This window comes from Dictyostelium purpureum (genome assembly GCF_000190715.1).
Source record: "Dictyostelium purpureum unplaced genomic scaffold DICPUscaffold_87, whole genome shotgun sequence".
Lineage (NCBI taxonomy): Eukaryota > Evosea > Eumycetozoa > Dictyosteliales > Dictyosteliaceae > Dictyostelium > Dictyostelium purpureum.
Genome location: NW_003519424.1, coordinates 42111 through 64819, shown reverse-complemented (window position 1 = coordinate 64819; position 22709 = coordinate 42111). Strand labels below are relative to the sequence as shown.

Genomic DNA, 22709 nt, shown 5'->3' with positions numbered 1-22709 from the left:
AATTTTATTTTTATTTTATTTTTTTAATTATTTTATTTAATCTGTCGTGTGAGTGCACAAAAGTTTAAATATCTATTTAAAACTACATTAAATGTTTTCTTCCAACAACAAAAATTAAATTATAATAAAAAAGGTTGTTGGAAAAAAAACCAAAGAAAAACCAAAAGAAAAAAAAGGGCTATATAATATATTTTATATATTTTAATTTTATAATTTATTGGTGTGTGAATGAATTGTGAATGTATAAGTTTAAGAATTAAAAAAAAAAAAAAACAACACACCCCATAAAAAGTTAAATTCGAATTTAAAATATTACCCCCAAATGATTATAATATAATTAATTTAGTGTATATAATATATATAATATGTATAATAATATATTAAAAAAAAAAAAAACTATTTATAAATGATTCTGAAAAAAATAAAAAATTAACGTGGATTTAAATCCAAACGTACAAAAAGATAATGTAATCCTTATAATTTAAACATTACACTTTAATGTTGTTATTTAATTTTTTAAAATTTGGGAACTGATAAAACACAAAACACAAAACACAAACTATAAAATTAAAACAAAACATTGAAATAAAATATATTAAAAAAATTAAATTTTAAATAAAATTTTACCTTTTTTTTTTTTATTTGAAATAATTTTATTGATTTTCAATGTTTTTATAATATTTGGGAATTAATAAAAAAATAGAGAAATTATTAGTAATTATTGAATCCATGACATCATTTGAAACCATTAATATTTATTTATTACAATGAAAATAAAAAAAATAAAAAAAAATTTTAATTAATTTTTTTAATTTTAATTTTTTTTTTTTTTAATTTTTTATTTTTATTTTTATTTTTCATTTTTTTTTAAATTCGAACATCATATATATACTTTTATTTTTTATATTTTTTATTTTATGTATATATATCAATCTTAATTAAAAATGAAAATTATTAAAAGTTCTTCCCTTGGAAATATTCAAATTTTTTCATTAATTGTATTATTTGTTACAATTATTTCAACAATTTGTAGTCATTTATTTTTTAATATTGACTATTGCGCCAAAGATAGATTATTCGATAAAAGAGAAAAATCAATATTTCATCATCTTTATTTATTTATATCATTTGGATGTGTATTATTAATTGCATTTCAAATAATATTTTGGAATCCTTTAAAAGTAAATAATAAAAAGAGAATCGGAAATAGAGTTTGTATCCCACAATAAATTATTAATAAATAAATAATAATTATAATTTTAACATCTTATTTTTTTTATTTATAGTTTAAATTTAATTTTAAATCATTATTTTTAATTTTACATTCATTTTTATGGTATGGTGCAACTTATTGTATCTGCTTTTTACTTAAAAGAATATTAGACGACAAAACATGCAATAAATCTCATAATAGGTAAGGTTTTAATAATGATAAAAAAAAATGAAAAAAAATAAAGAGATTCTAATTATAATTTTTTAAAATTAAAAGTGTATCGGGTCACTTTTTATTCCATACATTTTATTTAATAGCCGTACCATATTGGTTTTTAACAGTTGGTAGATTGCATAATAAAAATATTCAAAAGATTGAAAATAAAGAAAAAGAAGAAGAGGAACAAGAAGAAGAGGAGTTGGAGGAAGATAATAGTTCTCCATCGCAATCAAGATTAAATAAAAGAAACCAAAAGACCAAAAAATCACCAGTAGCTAAAAGAATTAATAATAACAAAAAACAGGATAATATTGTTGTAAAAAAAAATCAAATTAAACCAAGAAATGAATTATTAGTTATCAAAAGACTTTTAACTGAAAACTCTACAACTATTTTATTAATTATTCCATATATTATTTATATTTATTCAAGTTATATCAATTTAGAAAAAACATGGGTACATGGTTTTCATTCAATAAGACAAATTTTATATGGTTTGATATTATCATTCTTTTCATTATATTCATTATTATTCATTACTTCAAAAAGTTAGTATTAAAACTTAATACCATTATTATTATTAGTTAAAATTAATTAGTTTTATTAATATCTTTTTTTTTAATAGATAATAATTTAGATAAAAAATCATCATGTTTTTCATTAATAATTACATTGGGATTCTTTTGGTCAGTTTCATTAATGTTATTAAATTACTACTCAGTCCGTATTCCATTTGGAATGGTTGAACTCGTATTGTTCACAACTGGGTTTATATTTTTAATTTATTTTTCATTTGGTTTACCATTATTAAAAACTAAAAAAAATAAAACAGACTAAATAAAAAGAAATAATATTTTATAATTAATTTTAAATTTATATATTTTATTTAAATTTATATATTTTATTTTTTTTTTTAAATAGGTTTTTTTTTTTTTACTTATCATTATTATTATTATTATTTATTATTACTATTCTAAATTATTTAGTTAAATAAGAGATTATATTTATATATTACTATTTTTTTTGATTTTTTTTTTTAATATCTTTTTTTTACAAATCAAATAAATGTTTGTTATTCTTTTGATTTTTTGAACTATTTGATTCTTGGAGACGTTCATCTTCGCTATCGTCACTATCTAAAGCGCTGACAGGCATACTACTAAAACTGAAAACATGAGTTTTGCCTCCACCTCTATTTATACTTGTATCTTTCTTATCGTTATTTTTAAATTGTAAATCATCTTCGTCGTCATCATAAAGACCTGGGAATTTAGTGGTGTGTTCATCGTCGTCAAATTCGAATTTTGGTAACATCTTATAACGGGCAACACCACTTCTATATCTTGTTCTTACATACCAAATACCAACACCAATTACAATCGAAACAGCAACTAATGTAGCAATAACTTCGAGGGCAATGATAGCACCGCTACCATTTTTAGCACAGTCTTTACCGTGATAACCGCTGGCACATTCTGAACAATTTGGACCTTCGAAATTGGATGGGCATTTACATTGACCGAGAGTGTAATCACATGTACCTTCACCACAACCACCACATTCAAAATGTGGAGTACATTGTGGATAGTTTTGATAACCATTGGCACAAGTGTTACAGGTGGTACCATTATATTGTTTGGCGCAAATACAGTAGGCTGTATCAGTTTCTTGATCAATCATACATTTACCAAGAGAAATACATGTACCACTGATATTTGGATCACAATTACAGGTATCAATCTTACAGGTTTGTGAGACACAGACTGGTGGACCAGAACCCTTATTGATATTGTAGTAACCATTATTACAGTAATAGCAATCAACACCACCATAACCAGTTGAACATTCACATTTGTCATTCTTGAAACCACCATTGTTTGAACATGAGGTATCAATGAAATTGTAAACGTGTTGTGGTGGAAGGATTGATGGGTTTTTGTCAGAATCAAAGATTTGATTTGGAGCTAAGCTTAAGATATGTGTTGTATCTGGAGAAAGGGTGGCACTTGAGAAGTTTAGTGACCATTTGGTGCCATCATCTTGAAGACACATAACAGATGTTGGATGTATTGAGTCACTTGATGTTTGACTAGCTAAATATAATGAATCGGTAATTATACTACTAGAGTTACAAAGAATTTGGTTACCATTGGCATCATAATGAGTAGCTTGGGTGGAGAATGTTAAAACAAGATCACGACTTGGAACAATGTTATGACCGTTTGATGGTGAGAATGAACCAATATAAACCTTGGAGTTATCCATAATAACTAATGAGTAGGTGAATGGTAAACAAAGATCATTGTAGATGCTTGAGCTTTGGATAAGTGGATTAATGGCTGGTGGATGGACGATAACAATTGAATATAAACCAGCTCTTAAATTACCTGTTGAAATGATTGAGGTCATTGAAGTTTCACCATAAGAAAGTTCGGCGTTCCAATCGGCAGTACCAATTACACTACGAGCGTTGGTGTTTGGATTTCTAGTGGCTAATTTAATGTAAAAGTTTGTTGCGATTGAATCGAAACTGAATGAGGCCTCAACACGTGAAGTCTTGGTAATTTCAAAGTCTACATAGTATTCGAATTGAGTTTTAACTTTATGCTTGTTAATGTAATCACCGGTAATGTATGATGAAATGTATTCAACAAAAGAACCTTGGGTATCTAATTTTGGTGAAGCATTTGGAAGTTTGGCGATAAAGTTGGCTGGGCATAAGAGTTGATCAGTAAGATAGGATGCTGGTTTAGTGACAATTTGTAAACCAAATGCAGGGCATGAACCTTTAGAGATACCAGTGAAACTGAGGGAGATATCAAAGTTTGATGATTTAGATGTTTGAGCGAGATAAGTGCTTGAACGTTGGGCACTTGAATGAAGTGAGGTATAGAAGATTAAATCTTGATCAATAGCAGTGTCTTGAGTGAAAACATCAGAATCAATTGCAGCAGCAAGATTATCAATAGTAAAGATATTGATAAAGGTATCTTGGGAAACAGTGAGTGAAATATTTCTAGATGCAGCGTTTGATGGAGCGATAAAATCATCACTATACATACGAAGATAACCATTTGCGTCTATTGGACCACCAAATTGAGTTGAACCACCATTTAAGCTATTTAAATCCCATGGAATGGCATTGAAAATAGAACAATCACCATGGATATCACTTGATGAGTGACGAATAATAATTGCAAGATTATATGGAGTGCAATGTGGTGAAATTTCTGCTGGGAGACCATGGATTGATGTAATATCAAGATTGTAAATACCTGGTAGAAGTTCTGCATTAATATCATTAGTATTACGATTGGCTTTACCAATAAAACTAAGAGAGACATCATTATTATATATATGGACATTTAAGTCACCAAGAATGAATTGGTAACCAATTTGAATATAAATTTTACTTGGAACTTCAAGGGTAAATTGTGTATGGAGAATATTACTTGATTCGGTCATTTTTTCGGCTGGAATAGTTAATAATTCGTGATAGAAGAAAGTACCATCTTCGGTTGATGGAACAATAGTCATTGGTGGTGATAAAGGACAATCGGCTGGATATGGAATAGTGGCAATGGTTTTTTCAATTTGGTCTAATGTTGAAATTGCAATTTCAACATCGACTGGAACATTACTAACAGTAAAGAATGGGTTACCGAAATTGAGGGTATAATCGCCAACACTAAGAATTGTAACATAGGAACCAAATTCTGAATGATCATCAACAACTTTGTTATTTTTATCACTAATATAAATGACTGGTACATTGGTTAGATTATAGGTATCAAGTTCATTATCTGGAAGAATAGATGCTTGAATTCTAATAAGTGATTTAGAGGAAAGTGTAAATTGAACTTGGTTATGTAATGGGTTACCATCATACATCATGTATTCACCTTGAAGATGGACGTGATTATTATAGTTGAGGTAGGCATAGGTGTTTAATGTTTCTGGGAGATAATGATAGAAACCATCAATTTGATCTAAGTTGGAATATGGCTCCATGTAAAATTCGAAATTGAAATATGAACAACCTAAAATTTGGTCAAGACTAGTGAATGGTTCATAAAGTGTAAGAGTATAAGTACCAGCTGGGAGGTTAACAACTTCCAAGATATTTCTATTTGGAGCAGAAACACCATTATAAGTCTTTTTATTTTTGGCTGATGATACTAATTTAACAGCTAAATCACCAGTAAGGAAATTATAACCAGTTTGAATGTGAATATTAGTTGGAACTTTGGTGACAATGGTATAGGATTGACTGACTGGTCCAGTGGAGGTTTGTTGGAAGTAAAGTTTGGTGTCTGTTAATAAATTGGAATAATTGAATTTACCAGAATCATAGTTTGTTGGGATTGATGGCCATAAATTAGGAGTTTTACCAGCTGGACAATTACCTTCAATACTAACTTCATCGAGTGGAGAAACTCCAATTTCTAAACTAAAGGTGTTACATTGTGGAATATTCTTTGACCATCTCCAGAATTGAAGTTGGATGAAATATTTTGGTTCGGTATCAGTTGGTTTTGAAACTTTATCGAGTAATGTAACAAAAGCTTCTTCTGAGCCAATAAGATTTGAACCAGAGATGATTACCTTATCAGTTGAGTCTAAAAGTTTAATATCAATATCTACAATATGAGGATTGACATAAAGACGAAGAACAGATTTCTTGCTAATCATTATTGGGATTTTAACAAAAGAGTAAATACCATCGTTTGGAACAATAAATCTATCGGATTGGTAATGCATTCTTCCTTCACTGCCAAGGAAACGAACTGAATTGAAATCTAATGGAAGTGGTTCGCCTGGGCACATTGGTAATTTATTAAGTGGAAGTACAGAGTATTCAAATTCGAATGGAATACATGATGGTGAATTTTTATTAACAACTCTAAGATCTGGACGCATAATCTTAATTACATAACTTCCTGGGTCGAGTTGTTCTTGAATCCAATTATAATTGTAATCATGAATACCTTTAACAGAAAGCATAAGAGATCCATCGTCGAGTTTCTTGTAAAGGTTAACTCTTAAATCGCCTCTAAGGAATTCACTGGCAACAGCAGTATAAATTTGACTAACTTGTGTTAATATAAGAGTATACATAGCAACAAGAGTAGCATCAGTATTGGCTGGGAAGGTATAGATTTGTTTGGTTTTAGTGCCGTTTTCGAAAATGAAAGGTGGGTGCATGTTATTAATTAATGGAACATTTGGTGCGTTATTAGTTGGGCAATTATCATCAAGTAATAATTTGGTATCGGATGGTTCAATGGCAATTTCGAGATTGACAACTGGGCAGAAATTCTTTGATGAAGCAATACGATTACTAGATATAGTTAATTGATAAGAACCAGCGGCAACATTCAAGTAAATGGTATCACTTTGTTTCATGTAAACATCACCAGTAGCCAAGTTTTTAAGTGAAACTATATTAATAGCACTATTTTGTTGGGCGTGTACTCTAACTAAACATTGTTGAGAGACATCAAATTTGATGTTGGCTTCTCTTTTTGTGATTAAATAAAGATCTTGAATATGGAGATAGTCATTAATGAGGAACTCTGGTGAATTGAGTGATGGTGGAATTGGTTCACCAAGACAATTAAAGTAATCTTCTTCATCATTGATTAAAGTGAATTGAGTTTTCATATTGAAAAGAACACAGTTCATGCTTGTAATATTGGTAAATTCTGGTGCATAAAGGAAAATAGTATAATCACCTGGATTTAAAGTGGCATGAATAACATTTCTATTTAATTCGTTATCACCAAAAATACAACCGCTAATAGATGTATCGGTTGAACCCTTGCATGATGGGGCGACAGCAGTGTTATTACCACTAATGATAACCATAGAGACATCACCAATAAGGAATTGATAACTGAGTTCGATATCAGCCAAGATAACTTGGCCATCACCTGGTGAAACAGTAAATGTTGAATTCCAAAGATAAACAATTTGATTACTAATATATGAGTCTAATCTGTAAAGAGCATTATCATTCTTGGTAAAGTTTTGACTAATGGTTTTTGGAATGAAATACTCTTGTCCAAGAAGTGGTGTGTTGTCACAAGATTTAACTAATTGATTAGTATTATTTTTGAGAGATTCTAAATCGTCAATGGCAAGTTCTAAATTGAAAGTTTCACAATTTGAAAGTGAAACTTTGTTCCAGTTAAAGTATTTGAATGAGAGACGGTAATAACCTGGTTGTAAAACTATTAATAAAATTTCTTCACGGTTAAATGTGATGGAACGTTCAATAACATTGATCATATTGTCATCAACATCAACAGTGTAGAGCCATAAGTCAACATCAACATGGTGTGGTTCGGTGTAAATACGGAGTAATGATTCTTTTGTAATTGGGATAAAAGTATCGTGACCACCTGTTGCCATATCAATATAAAAATCGTCTTGAAGATGAAGTTTACCATCGAAACCAAGATATTGAATATGAGAAAGATTACGTGGAATAATTGGGGCATAACAGTATGCATCTTCATCGACTGGAATTGGTTTACAATTTGGATAACCTTGATAACCATAAGCACAATCACCACAAAGAGCAGTTGTGTTTGGACTATTGTAACCTAAGTTACAAGCACATTGTGGTACACCAGTTGGGTTAGAGCATTTACCATGGCCATTACATGTCTTATCATTACAATCACTATTTGGTACACATTCGTTACCAACACCGTGATAGCCAACCATACATTTTGAACAATCTCTACCAGCCCATGGAGCATCACAATTACATTCGGTATCACTTGGATTATCGCATCTGCCATGTCCATTACATTCACAGGTGATTGTGGTATAGATGTGAGTTGTGTTGAGTGCAGCAAACATGTCACCGCTAACTGAAATAAAGTTGGTGGTATCAACGATTAATTCGTATCTTGTTGCTGGAAGTAAATCTTTGAATGAAACTTTGAGAACAATACCCTTGTCGAATTTAGCATCATATGGTTGTAAAGCGCCATATTGACCGTATTTTAATTTGACAGAATCGTGGCTGTTAAGGAAGTCAATAAGAGAAGTAGTAATTGAACTGACATCAAACTCTTCGCTGAATGTAAGAGTGATATGTAAAACTTTATCTGGTGAAATATTGTTTGAATTTGGTGGATTAACTGATAAAATCTTTGGTGGTACTACTAAACCAGTTGGAACACCGCTTAATGAGAAAGCAAAATAATGGCATGAATTTACGACACCAAAGTTGTCATAACTCATTCTTTGTGTAATATCGAGGAAATAAGTACCAGCTGTTGGGATTTGATAGCTAATCTTGTTGGAGATATCAAAGTCTGAATTACTACTTGCTAAAATTACATTAGAACCTTGGATAATTTCTCTATCTGAATTGTCTGAATTCTTAATACCAAAAATTAAATCAAAATCATTTGCAAGGAAATCAAAGCTGACTCTGGCATCAATAAAAGTTTGTGTTGGAACAGTCATTGAAATTCTGTAACGGAAAGTGCCATTTCTTATGTTGTTTTGAACACGAGAGCTACTAAAGAAATATCTATCGTAGGATTGGAAATAGTCATCGTCAGTTTTGAAATGAACAGTTTCTGCTGGAACTTGAAGAGCTTCATTTGGCATTTTTGCTGGACATAAAAGTTGGGTTTGAATAGAGTCAAAGTGATCAGATTCCATTTCGAGATCGTAATAATTGCAATCCAAATTACTATTTCTTTTAAAGGAAATAACCAAAACATATGGTTTGTTTTGTACATCTAATTTCCAAAGATTATTTTTTGGAGTTAATGATTCTTTTCTGGTATTATCTGTGTAGAGGTTAAGTAATACTTGTGAACCTGGATAACTGTTTGTATAAATACGAATCATGGTGGTCTTTGATGATACAGTAATTGGAATAGCAACTTGAGTATCTTTCATTAAAAGGTTTTTGGCTGAAAAAGTTTGAACATCCTTGAATGTTGTTGGAAGGTTGGATAACTCTTCACAAACTTCACCTGGTTTAGTATTTGAAATATTGAGAGCGTAAGAATAAGTGAATGGGGCACATTGAATTGCAGTTTGTGGGGATGGACGAGTGAATGGGTCATAAACTTTAAGTGTCCAATTTCCTGGTGGGAGAATTTCATTTAAGAAAGCTTCACCGCTTTGATAAAGTGGGTAAACAACTTTATGAAGGGAAGCACCATTTCCTGAATAATAAAAACCTTCAAGTGACATTGATAATGATGAAACCAAATTATAATAGTCAAGGTTGACATATAAATGAGCCCATTTATCATTGGTGAGTGTAATAGTTTTTACTGATGGAATATATTTTAAGGAACGTTGGAATGATTTAGAGAAAGTTTGGCTACTGAAATCGTCTGGAATATCGGTTATAGAGGAAGAAGAACAATCGTTTGTAATTGATTGAACAGTTGAAAGAACACTCATTGGAGTAAGAGAGATTGAAGTAAAGAATGTTGGACAATCCTCTGGTCTTGGAAGTGAACCAGAAGTACCGAAATATGTGAAAACGATTATATAGGTTTCTGGAGTGAGTGCTTGATAAATGGCATGTTCAGAAATATTTGGATCGTTGACGATATATTTACCTTGGGAATTCAAGAGAGCGATATTCATTCTTAATAATGAAGTTGGTGGTACATAAATACGAAGCATTGAGGCCTCTGTAACTGTAAAATTAACAATGTCTTTACCGTCTTCAACTTTGGCTACAATATTTTCGGCAAAGCTAAATGAATTTGATGTTAAATTTGACATGAATCCAATTGAATTGAATGTATTTGGGAGCTCAATACCTGGACAAACTACTACATCGTTTACAGAGTTTGCATATTGTGATTGAATACCAACCTCAAGTGAGAAATCTACACAGTTTCTTAATTCTAATTGGGCAATATTATTTGAGAATGGTTCATAGATACGAAGTGCATAAGAACCTGGAACCAATTCAATTGTTGGAATTTCGAGTCTGTTATAAGTTAATTCACCACTTGAAATGGATTTTTCGTTATTAACTGATCTTAACTCGAAAGCAAGATTGTTCCAAATGAAATCGCTTGAGAGAATAGCTCTGAAGAGTGAATTACCAATTTGGGCTGGGACTTGGAATTGAATAGTTTGATCAAATTCGACATTAGTTTGTCTAAAGTAGAAATTGTCTTGAATGTAAACTGGTGTATGAGAAGCATCTGGAATCCAACCAGCAGCTGGAAGGCTATTTTGGGTTGAAGAACATGTGTCCTTTGGATTATCTGATTTTGGTGAGATGGTTAAACCAAATTGGTATGGAATACAGGAAGAAACTGTACCAACATGAATGTATTTAAGACGAAGCTTGTAATCAGTACCAGCTTTAAGAGTATAGACTAAAGCTTCCTCTGAATAAAATCTATTGGTCCAAGCAACTGGGGTATCACCTTCATAGATAGTCATATCGATATCAATTGGGTTATATTGAGTGTAAGCTCTAATAATTGAATCTACTTTGGTTTTAAAGGTAATTTCATCATTGCCATATAAAACAAAATTTGATGGTGGGAAAAAGAATTCACCTGCAATTTGGACATGTTCTGAGCTACCTAAATAAGCTGGGGAGTTGAGAGTAGTTGGTAATTCTCTGGTGATTAAATCACATGATGGACGAGATTTATCTTGCTTTCTAAGTCTAATTGCTAAAGAGTAAGCTAAACATGTTGGAAGATCGTCTACTGCATGTTTACTAGTTGAACCAGTTTGGATCTGTAATGAATAGTTACCTGGATAGAGGTAGAGGGCAATAGCATGACGATTACGATCATGGGTACCAACATAGAGAATATCAGATTGATCTTCTGGGTCCATCTTTAAATCGACTAAAACCAAACGGATGTCGGCTGTAACAAAGCTACTTTCGACAATTGATTCAAAAAAGTAGATAGTATCATCTGGAACAGAAAAGATAGTGGATTTAATTACGTGGGCTTTTTGATCGGTTGGTGTTGGTACTTGATAAATTGTTGGAACAACACCACCTTTATCTGTATAACCTAAGAGATATTGACCACTTTCATATAAAGTTGAATTTAATTGATCGAGTGGTGGTGAAATTTCGCTAGAACCAGTACAAGAGTTGATGAAATCGGAGGTTGGTTGAATAGCTACTTCGAGGGCAAATGTGTCACAAAAAACATCAGCTCTTTTACCAAAATAATAAAACTCTAAAACATAACTACCACCACCAATATTGGCTGTAATTTCTTCTTCACCGCCAAATTTAAATGATGATGCAATTGTAACTTTTTTACCATCGTCTTTGATTTGTGTTAGTCTAACATCGATATCAATTCTATAATCTGGAATATATGCACGGAAAAAACTTTGCTCTGTGATGTTGAATGGAATTTGTTCGTGGTTGACACTAAGATCTAATAAAATATCTTCATCGAAATATAAATAACCACCATCATTTAAATAACCTGGCTCGTTGAAACTCTTTGGTAATTCGTATTCTTGACAATTTAAAAAGTCTTCAACCTTTTGTGCTGCATCAACGTTAACATATAATGAAAATTGGGTGCAATCTGGTGCAATTCTATAATCTTTTTCATAGGTTTGATCAATGATATAAAGTGTATATGTTCCTGGATATAAAGTAGCTCTAATATTTGAATGACCTTTACCTGTATGTACACCAATGGTACAGTTATTTGTTTTGATACATCCAAAAGTTTTATCTGGTTGTGAAACAGATTGTTCTTGAAGTAAAACACTAAATTTATGAGTGAAAAAAAAAAAAAAATCATTAGTTTAAAGCGATGATTAAATTTGTTGTTAATAAAATTTTTGCTTACTTGATCGAACCACCAGTTAAAAAGTCGAAACCTAATGTAACATCAATACTATATTTATCTTGGGTTGATGGTAAAATAATATTATATTGAGTGACAATTGTAAGAGTATCTTTTTCTACATCCCTTAAATTGATAATTTGTGTTTGGTCAATATCTGAATCAAAAACAAATGGGACTTTAGTTATTTCTAAGTTATTTGGGAGGTTTGGTAAAATTTGTTGAGGTGGACAAACATTTTTATATTGATCCAATCTACTTTCAATAACTGAAATTGGTGAGATTGCAATTTCCAACTCAATAGTTGGACAATCTAATTTTTTACCTTTATTTTGTCCAAAAAATAAAAATTTAAGAGTATATGAACCTGGTCCTAATTTAGCATATAAACTTTCATCGGAACCTTGTGTTGCATCGGATGTATGCTTTAATAAAAAAATTATAAAAAAATGTTAATAATCAAATAGTTTCCACTGGGTGAAATGTGTGTTTGATAATTATACATACGTTAATTGAAGTGCCTGAACCTTGGTATAACCATAAATCTATATCAACAATATGTGGTGCAACATAAACACGAAAAGCACTTTCCTCTTTTAAGGTAAAGCTAATAGACTTTTGAAAAGAGCTAAAATCGTAATAGTATGTCTCGTGGATATGAAAATCACCATTGAAACCAAGGAAATTCAAATCGTCGAGTGTTGTTGGTAATGCTTGATATGGACAACTTTCACTGCTAGTTCTACCAGTAACAACATCAACTGGTGAAGCACTAACAATTGCCCATAAACATACTATATATAAAATACCAAAGAAATAAAGCAAATTATTTCTATTTTTAATTTTATTAGTATAAACAATCATGATTTTATTATTATTATTTTTATTATTTATAATATTTATATATAATCTATTATTTTTTTATTTTATTTTTACTACTACACATAATATAATACATCTAATTTATTTTTATAAAATAAATGAATATTATGATAAAAAAAGAAAATATAAAAAAAGAAAATAAAAATAATAATAATTTTATTTATTTTTATTTTTTTTGTGTGAATTTTATTATTATATATAAATATGCAGTTGTTTGGGTGGGTGTATATGTGGAGTAGTTTATCGTGTTATTTGTGTTAATGTGTGTGGGTTGGTTAAAAAAGATAATTTAAAAATTTAAAAATAATAAAAAAAAATTTTAAAAATAAAAAAAAAAATAAAAAAAAATAAATGGAGTGTGGTTGTGAATTTATCTTTTTTTTGAAAAAAAACTTTTAACTACTATAATTACTATGGTTTATTGATTTATAGTAAACACTGTTTTTTGAGTAATATATTTTTCTTTTTTTTAGTTTTTTTTTTTATTTTTTTAATTTTTACTGGGATTTTTTAAAAGATAACCTTGTAATAATTGACTTTTGTGTGTATTATTATTTTTTATTTTTTTTGATGTGATGGTGAATAATCAAATAGAGAAATTATTTCCTTACCTTTGCTTCATCTTTTGAATCTATATTATATAAAAATTATATTAATTTATTATTACTCTTTACAATGAAAAATAAAGATTTATAAATATATTGATATTATTATTAATAATCGAGTTTTTTTTAATTAATATATATTAATTCTTTTTAATTAATCAATATACATGTATAATAATATATATATTTATAATATAAAAATAATAATTTTATGTTTATATAAAAATAAAAAAAATAATAAAAAAAAAAAAAATTTTAAAAAAGAAAATAAAATAAATATTTTTCAAATTTTTAAAAAAAAAAATAAAAAATAAAATAATAAAAAATAAAAAAAATAAAAAAAATAAAAAAAAAAACGAAATATATTTAAATTATTATTAATATAATTAAATTAAAATAAATTATTTTAGTTTATGTTGTCCAAATTAAGTTTTATTTTATTTAACTATTTTTTTTCAGTTTTACTCTCAACCAAATTTTAAAATTAACGGTAATAGATAAATATAAATAAATAAACACAAATGAATATTTATACGAAAAAGATCATCATCAAGGATTTTTTTTTTTTTTGATAATTATCAAAATGTGGGAAAAAAATAGACTTTTTCTGGATATTTTTTTTTTTGGAAATAAAAAAAAAAAAAAAAGATAAATTCCAAAATTAAGATTTGCAATTGTATAACTCTATAGTAATAAAATATTCCCTCTGAGTATCTTTTATTATTTGTATTATTTTATTATTATTTTTTTTTTTTTTTTTAGTCTAATTGAAAAAAAGAATTAATTTTCCTTTGAATATTCCTCATCACCAAAAATTAAAAATTTAAAAAAAAATTTTTAAAAAAAAATTCAAAAAAAAATTCGAAGGAAAATGATGGGTTACAGACCTCCCACATGCACTAACACAAAAATTTATAAAATATCTTTTTAATAAAACTAAAAACTGAAATATTGCCATGGTGGCAATGTGTAATAAATTTATAACCCTTTTAATATTAAAAAAAGAGATAATAAAAAACAATAGAAAATATAGTTGTAATAATTATATAGTTGTAATAATTATATGGTGGAATTTTTTTATTTATTATCTGTTTTCTTTTTTTTTTTATCACATATATGGTTTTAACTTTTTATTTAAAAAGGAGTACCAATTGAACTTTTTTAAATTTTTTATTTATTTATTTATTTTATTTAAAAAAAAGTTGTTTAAAAATAAATTTATTTTGATATATTGCAAAGAAAATTAATAATAGTTATTCACTACCACTTGGTGTTATTGTTGTAGTGGTTGTTGAGTTATTATTGTTGTTACTATTATTTAATATTATTGGAGAGGAATTTTCACTACCACTGTTACTATTATTATTTAAATTTGTATTACTGTTCATTTTAATTCTATAATTTTTTTTAATTTCAGTAAATTTAAGAGAGTTTCTTAATTCACTGATCTTTTCATCCAAGATATCAAAATCTCTAAATGTGACATCTATTAATTCGTCAATATTGTATTTCTTATTTCTTAATAAACTAACAACTACTTCAGAGTCTTTTTCGGCGAGAATTGCATTTTTATTGATTTTTAAAATTGCTAAACCAGCTTGGAACAATACAGTGGTACCATCTAAAAATAGGCAATCGATTACACGAGTTGAGACTTGGTATGGGATATAGGATACAAATAAACACATAAACCATGGTAATGTAAGAATTCTAAGAGGTAAACCAATTTTATCCAAGTGTTGATATACATCTGGCAAAAGAGTTTTGCAGAGATCGTCAAAAATATTTTGGTCAACAATCGAACCAATCATTTCTTTACTATGATAGCCATCAAGATAAACTTCGACTACCTTGCAGAGTACCCAAAAAGCAGCCTCTTCTTTCATATAGAGAAGCATAATGGCGGCAACAATATTCATACCTTGACAATAACCAATGGTTGGGTTTCTCCAACTATAGGCTACCAGTATACGACGAAGTGCATCGATACCTGGTGCATCTTCTTTAAAATATGGATGTTGTGGATATGTTCTACGAATATCTTTTTCGATTTCTTCAAGTGCTACACTGGTATTGTTTTCGTTTTCCTTTAATATGTTTTCATAGTAACCTTTTTCTTTTTCCCACATAAAACATGCACCACTTGTAAATGACCAAATATGACCTCTAAAATACTCTGGTATACCTAAATGTGTAAGATTTTGAAGTTTACAGGTTATGGACATTGTTGTATCCATACCATTTTTTTTAAAATAGTGATCCCAAAGTTCGAATTTCTTTTTCTCGATTCTTTCTTCTTCTATTACTCTATCTGGTTCCTGTGAAAATAAATTTGAGCCAATTGTTTCCAATCTTAATTTCTCTTTAAAATTTGGTGATGATGGCACATCAATTACATTTGGTGGATTGATTTGAAGTACTTGACAGTACTTTTTCATTGTATTTAATGCTTCATCACAATGAACTAATCTAATTAAAATCTAATATGAATTTAAAAATAAAATAAAATGGTTAGTATTATAATTAAAAGGTTTTTTTTTTAAGTTTAAAAAAACTTACCTTTCTACCAGATTTAACAGTAATTTCTAAAGAGTCAGTAAGGAACGATATACCAAGGAATGGTTTTGTTTTTTGAATTGATTCAATTTGTGAAACATGAATAACGGTTGTATATTTTTTTGCAGTAAAACGTTCTTTATATTTTAAACAGAAAAAGTTTGGAGATATATAAAGCTCAGCAATAATTGAATTCTTTCTTACTATCCAACATGAGTGATGCTGTATATATTCTTCATCTGATGGTAGTTTAAAAGTTTTTTGAAAGTATTTGTTCTTTTTCTCTATATCTAATAAATGTTTTGTTTTAAGTTTTAATGTTGGCGAAGTATTACCATTGTTATTATTATTATTATAATTATTATTATTATTATTTTGTATTCCTGTACTGCCTGAAAGTGATGAGTCGCTATAAATTGATTGTAAATCTTGATAGGGAGATGTTGGTGAAGAATTACCATTGAATGGTAAAGGTGAGTCAGTTAAATCTTGTGGTGTTGATTCATAGAGTTGATCCATTAAATATTGCCAAAGTTGTTCCAATAAATCATATGCCTGATCTCTTAAAATAAAATAAAATAAAAATTCCGATACTGTTTTATCATCTGGTCCAATACATGCTTTAATTTTAATAGCTGATGGCAAAAATCCTAATGGGTTTTCCTTTGAAATTGAATTTACATTTTGAAATGGTATCATTATTCTTGTGACAGGGTTTGATGTAAAATAGCATATCTTTTGTTGAGTTATAAACATTTTACCTTTACTTATTTTAATATTATTATTTAATAATGAACATGTAAAATCTAGATAAAATGAATTAGTATGTAAAGAAAATAAATATAAAAATGATAATGGTGTAATAATTACATGTTACTAATTTTTCGTCAATATCAAATTGAGTTTTAAATTCATTTAGTGATTGTTCATCATTTTGATCCTCTTCCTCTTCTCTATAGCAACTGGCCATACCTGATACTTTAGTAATTAAAAATTGTTCTCTAGTTTCTAAATCACATTCTATTATTTTTGGTAAAATTTCCTCTATTAATATTTTCCAATGATTCTAAAATAAATATAAATGTTAGTATTTAATGTGATGTTTATAAAATATAAAATATAAAATTAATAATTACATACTTTAATAATATCATAACTATTTGAAACGGCCACAATTTGTTGTTGGGGTTTAGTTTTGTAAACTATTCTATAGTTCAATGGTTGTTGATCGCTTGCAGCTATTGCTAAATTTGCCAGTTTACCAAATAAAGAGTTTGTTGGTTTTGTTTTTAAAAGTTGAAAAAAATCATTCTCTCCTAAAAGATCCCAAAGTTGTGATACTGAATAATGAGGTCTAGGAACAATCCACATTTTATATAAATATTTATAATATTTAAGATATTATTAAACTATAAATATATATATCTATGTTATTATTATAATATGGTATATTTTGATATTTTTACTATTATACTATTACTACTCTTTTATTAATAATAAATGTTGTGTGTATATCTATTGTTTATTAAATTATTTATTTATTTAAGTTTCCAAACCATACATAAATATTTTATGAGAAAAAATTTAAAACACGTGTTTATTTTTTTTTTTAAATTAATAATATATTATTTTTTATTTTTTTTAATTTTTTAATTTTTTTAAAATTTTTTAATTTTTTCTTTATTTTATTTGAAAATTCCTAATATCAGCAAAATAGTATGAAATACAAAGAGTTACATTAAATAAAAGATCCATAAATGAGGTTTTATTTTTTTTTTTAAAAAATAGTATTTATTTCAATAATAACAACAATACATTAAGATAGGTCTATTGATGAAATTAAATTTTCAAAAAAAATAAAATAAAATAATTCACCAAATCCCGCACCGGTAAACCTAGGGTTCCATTTAAAACGTTTTTAAAAAAACAAAACTATGGAATTCCAAACCAATTTTATATTAAAAAATAATAGTTTAATCAATAATTTATTTGTAAATTTTAAATGAAAAATTTAAATATTTAAAGTTAAATTAATTGTTTTTTTAAAATATTATTAAATATGATTCAGAGGATTTATCGAGTATCTGGTTAAGGAAATACCACAGGTTTGTTAAATCAATATGGTTTTTTTATCACTATTGAAAAACTTACCTCACACCGAACCTCAACTATAACTACCATTACATCAACAAAACAAAACGACCACCATCAAATATTTATAACAAATTCAATCAATTTGGTTAATGTAATTTCCCACATTTTCTTAATTAAACAATTTATATATCAAATAAAAATAAAAATAAAAAATAAAAAATAAAAATAAAAATTAAATAAAAATAAAAATAAAAAAATATAAATACACAATTGTGTATAAATATAAAAATAAATAGTATACTTTGCTTCAATCTATATATTTGAAAAAATAGTTATGAGATATGGAGTTATAAAAAAAAAACTATATGCACTTATATGGATTTATATCTTAATAGTAATAATAAAAAAACAATAATATCAAAATAATTTACAATTATTTGTTAAAAAAAGTATAGTAGTTGTTGTAATTTATAAATTATAGTTAAGTGTACAGTTGGTGGGGGTGTTATTAAGATATTTTTAAAAAAAAAAACAAAAAAAATAAAAAAAATAGTTTTAATAAAAACTTTGAATAAGATTTCTTTTAAATTAATAATAAAACAAATTTAATTGTTTTATATTTTCTTTTATTACTTGAATTAAATTTTAATAATTATTTATTTAATTTAAAAAAAAAAAACAAAATAATATTTTGTTTTATTAAAGAATTTTATTATTATCTATTTGATCCGATAAATTTTATGAATTAAATGATGATGATTAATGTTATTTTAATTTTCAGTAGTGTGTGGGTGAGTGGGGTAGATGGGGGAAAATTAAATTAATAAAATCATTCTATTATTCTTTTTCTTTTTTTAAATTTATAAATTTTTATTTGTAAGACTTTGGCACAACCGAATTATCATCATATCATCTCCACTCAGTTGTTTAAAAAGTCTACTTTTATCTGTCCCAAAGTAGGCAAAAGTTACTTTTAAACTAAAAAATATACATTTTACTTGGTATAAAATATAATAAATTTCAGAATGGGAGGAACAGTTAAACTTTTTAAATACACCAAATTTTTTTTTAATCAACAAAGCCCATTGCACGAACCTATGGGAATATTTCGTAAAAAAAAAAAAAAAAAAAAAAAAAAAAAAAAAAAAAAAAAAAAACCAAAAAAAATAAATTTAATTTTTTTTTTTAAAAACGAGAAAAATATATATTTTGAAATTTAACCAATTATAATTTTATTTTGTGAAACTAAATGATCATTATTATAACCTTTTTTTAAGAATTATTGTAAAAATTTAAAACTATTATTTTGTTTAATAATAAAATTGTTTTTGTTGTTGTTATTATTATTATTATTATGTCGATTTATTTTTCGATTGTAAAAAACAATAAGTTATAAAATCATCACTAACAATAAAATAATAAAATAATCAAAATAATCATAAAAATCATAATAGTCATAATAATAGAAAAATAAGTAATAATAACAAATTACCTTGTTATAATTATTAAAAAAAAAAAAAAAATGTAATAACATATAGTTTTTTAAAAGTTTTTTTATCCTTTTTTTAAAAAACAAAATTTGCTTTTAATCAAATAGTAATTTTATTTATTTTTATTATTACTATTACTAATACTACTATTACTTTATAATCATTATTGGTAAAAAATTTAAATAAACTTTTTGGAATAACTTTTTTCAAGTAATTTATGGTTATATGAGATAACAAAAATTATCTTTTTTTTCTGAATTAAAATTATAGATAAAATATATTTATGTATACATTTTAAAAAATAATACATATTATACATTTTACATATGTACAAAATATAAAATTTAAATAAAAGTGATCAAGAATTTTTTATAAAATTATTTTTGGTTAATTAATTAACCATATATCTTTTTAAAAAATTTAAAAATAAACACACACCACTCTTAAATATTTTTTCAACTCTTTCTAATTTTTAATTATAACCCCAATTTCAAACAACAAACACTTTACCCCTCTCCCACACTCACACATTATATATAAAAAGTATAAAAAAAAAACATATCATTTTAATATAAACACATATTCAATCTCTCAAATCACCCTAGTATATTTCCATATGGAGAGAATATTTTGCCCAACCCTTTTTTATATATATATGTTTTTAAAGAAAAAAACTTTATTATTATTTTTAAAGATTATAATTTTTAAATAAAAAATATATCTTTTTTTTTATAATCACATACACATACACATGCACATGCATCAATATACATCTTTCTCAACAATAATATTATCATCATTATAATTATTATTATTTAAAAGGATATACAAAAATAATTATAAATCTATTATTAAATTTATCTTCTTTTGTACATTCAGTTCCTTATAAGTATCAATGCTCTTCTGATTCTGAAATATAAAAGGTTTTCTTTTATTATTATTTTTTATTTTTATATAATAATTTTAAACATAAATCATATACTTTTATGTATAATAATTAAAAAGTATATCTAAATATTCAAAAAAATAATTTTATTAAAAAAAAAAAATGAAAAAATGAAAAAAGAAAAACAACTTAACCCACTCCAAAAAATAACCTATTATGTATCATTTACCACAAGCACACACAAGCTTTTCACTCTGTTTTTATTTGGTGGAGCTAAATTAAAATTAAAAATATTAAATTTATAATTTAATTATTATTTCCATGAGAGTCAAATAAATTATAATAATTGTCTGTTTTTTTTTTTATTTAAATTTTAAAATTTTTTTTTTTCTTTAAATTTTAAAATAATAATAATTTTTTGGTTTGTTTATTATTTAATATTTTTTTTTCTTTTTCTCCATCATTCATAAAAAATAATTACTATTTTAATATTTAGTAATTTATAAATAAATATAGTATAATAATATTAATAATAGTTTACACTCTTATACTTTACCCATAATACACACTTTATTACTTTTTTTATTTTTTATTTTAAAAAATATATAATCATTTTTAAAAATTTTATATTCATAAAAAAAAAAAAAAAAAATAATACCAAAAAAAGTTATTAATATTATAAAATTATAAAATTAGAAAAATGGAAGAATATACACCCTCTCACCATATTTTAAATGGAAATGGTTTAATATTTCAATTACCAAATAATAGTAGCGGTAATAGTGGAAAAAAAAATAAATTGTTAACATCATCAGGTTCTTCATCATTATCTACATCCTCAAATAGTATTCAAAATGTTACCTCATTAATATCACCTGAATCATCACCAATTTTATCATCTAAACCACAGCCAACCACTACAAACACAACCACAAATACAAACTCAAAATCTAAAAATAAAAAAGAATTGCCTTTAATAATGGATGAAGAAAGTGGAGCAAACAATATATCACTATTGGGAAATAGTAGTAGTGCACCTGGGTCATTAGGAGGAGCATTTTCATCTACATTTGACCAATTAAACAATCATATTACACAACTATCACAAAATAAAGTTTTTTCTGATTTAAAGCAATTTATTTCAAATATTAATGGTGTGGCTTCTTTTACTAGTAGCACAAACGGTACTAATAGTAATGGGACAAATAGTAATAAATCATCTCCATCATCTCCTCCCTCAAATAACTCTACTCCTCCAAGTACTTCAAAAATTTCTAACAATGAAAATTCATCATCCTCATCATCTTCACTATCTTTAAGTAGTGGTACAGTAGTTGTAAATTCTAAAAAAAGAGATTATAATAGCGATAATGAAATGGCCGATGATTCTTCTTCATATTTGAATAGTAATATATCGAGCAACAATAATAGTCATACCCATAGTTACTCAAGAGGCTCATCATCAAATAATCTCCACAGTTTAGCTCAACCATATAATAATAATAATAATAGTAACGAGTTAGAGGATCAACCAGTGTTAAAGAAAAAAAGAAGTTTAGATTTAGACTCATTTAAAAACAATATTGGAAATAATAACAGCAACAATTATTCCTCATATCCAAATAGTCCAATAATAGATAATAATGATTTACAAGGTATGGTTCAATCACAAAGAAAAATAATACAAGAGTTAACGGATTATATTAAAAGTTTAGAACAAAAATATGATTATTTAAAGACTGAACATAATAGTTTTAAAAGAAAAATGTCAGCATCAATAAATGATTTGTTATCAATTTACGAAAAAGCAATAGTAACATAAATGGTTAAATACTACTTTTTTTAGATGACGGTAACAATAATAATTATTACAACCAATTTAAATAACGATAACTCAAATCGATTAAAAATACCATCCCC

At 26.4% G+C, this 22709-nt stretch overlaps 4 protein-coding genes across 4 annotated transcripts; 2 read left to right on the top strand and 2 right to left on the bottom strand.

The window, feature by feature from the left end:
• Positions 1-944: 944 nt before the first annotated feature.
• On the top strand, positions 945-2269 carry DICPUDRAFT_151122 (uncharacterized protein; the record flags this gene model as incomplete). The annotated part of the gene is made up of 4 exons (XM_003287018.1): positions 945-1181; positions 1287-1414; positions 1490-1980; positions 2058-2269. 4 exons carry the CDS (start codon positions 945-947, stop codon positions 2267-2269), a joined length of 1068 nt encoding a protein of 355 aa, XP_003287066.1.
• A 26-nt stretch (positions 2270-2295) lies between these two features.
• DICPUDRAFT_54646 (uncharacterized protein) lies at positions 2296-13140 on the bottom strand (the record flags this gene model as incomplete). Its single annotated transcript, XM_003287000.1, has 3 exons — positions 2296-12197; positions 12280-12701; positions 12784-13140. 3 exons carry the CDS (start codon positions 13138-13140, stop codon positions 2483-2485), a joined length of 10494 nt encoding a protein of 3497 aa, XP_003287048.1. The 3' UTR covers positions 2296-2482.
• Positions 13141-14815: 1675 nt separating this feature from the next.
• On the bottom strand, positions 14816-17690 carry DICPUDRAFT_47157 (uncharacterized protein; the record flags this gene model as incomplete). The annotated part of the gene is made up of 4 exons (XM_003286999.1): positions 14816-16243; positions 16323-17125; positions 17190-17363; positions 17477-17690. 4 exons carry the CDS (start codon positions 17688-17690, stop codon positions 15017-15019), a joined length of 2418 nt encoding a protein of 805 aa, XP_003287047.1. The 3' UTR covers positions 14816-15016.
• Positions 17691-21221: 3531 nt separating this feature from the next.
• DICPUDRAFT_97585 (uncharacterized protein) lies at positions 21222-22706 on the top strand. The gene has a single exon (XM_003287017.1). It carries the CDS (start codon positions 21490-21492, stop codon positions 22609-22611), a length of 1122 nt encoding a protein of 373 aa, XP_003287065.1. The 5' UTR covers positions 21222-21489; the 3' UTR covers positions 22612-22706.
• The last annotated feature ends 3 nt before the right edge of the window (positions 22707-22709 follow it).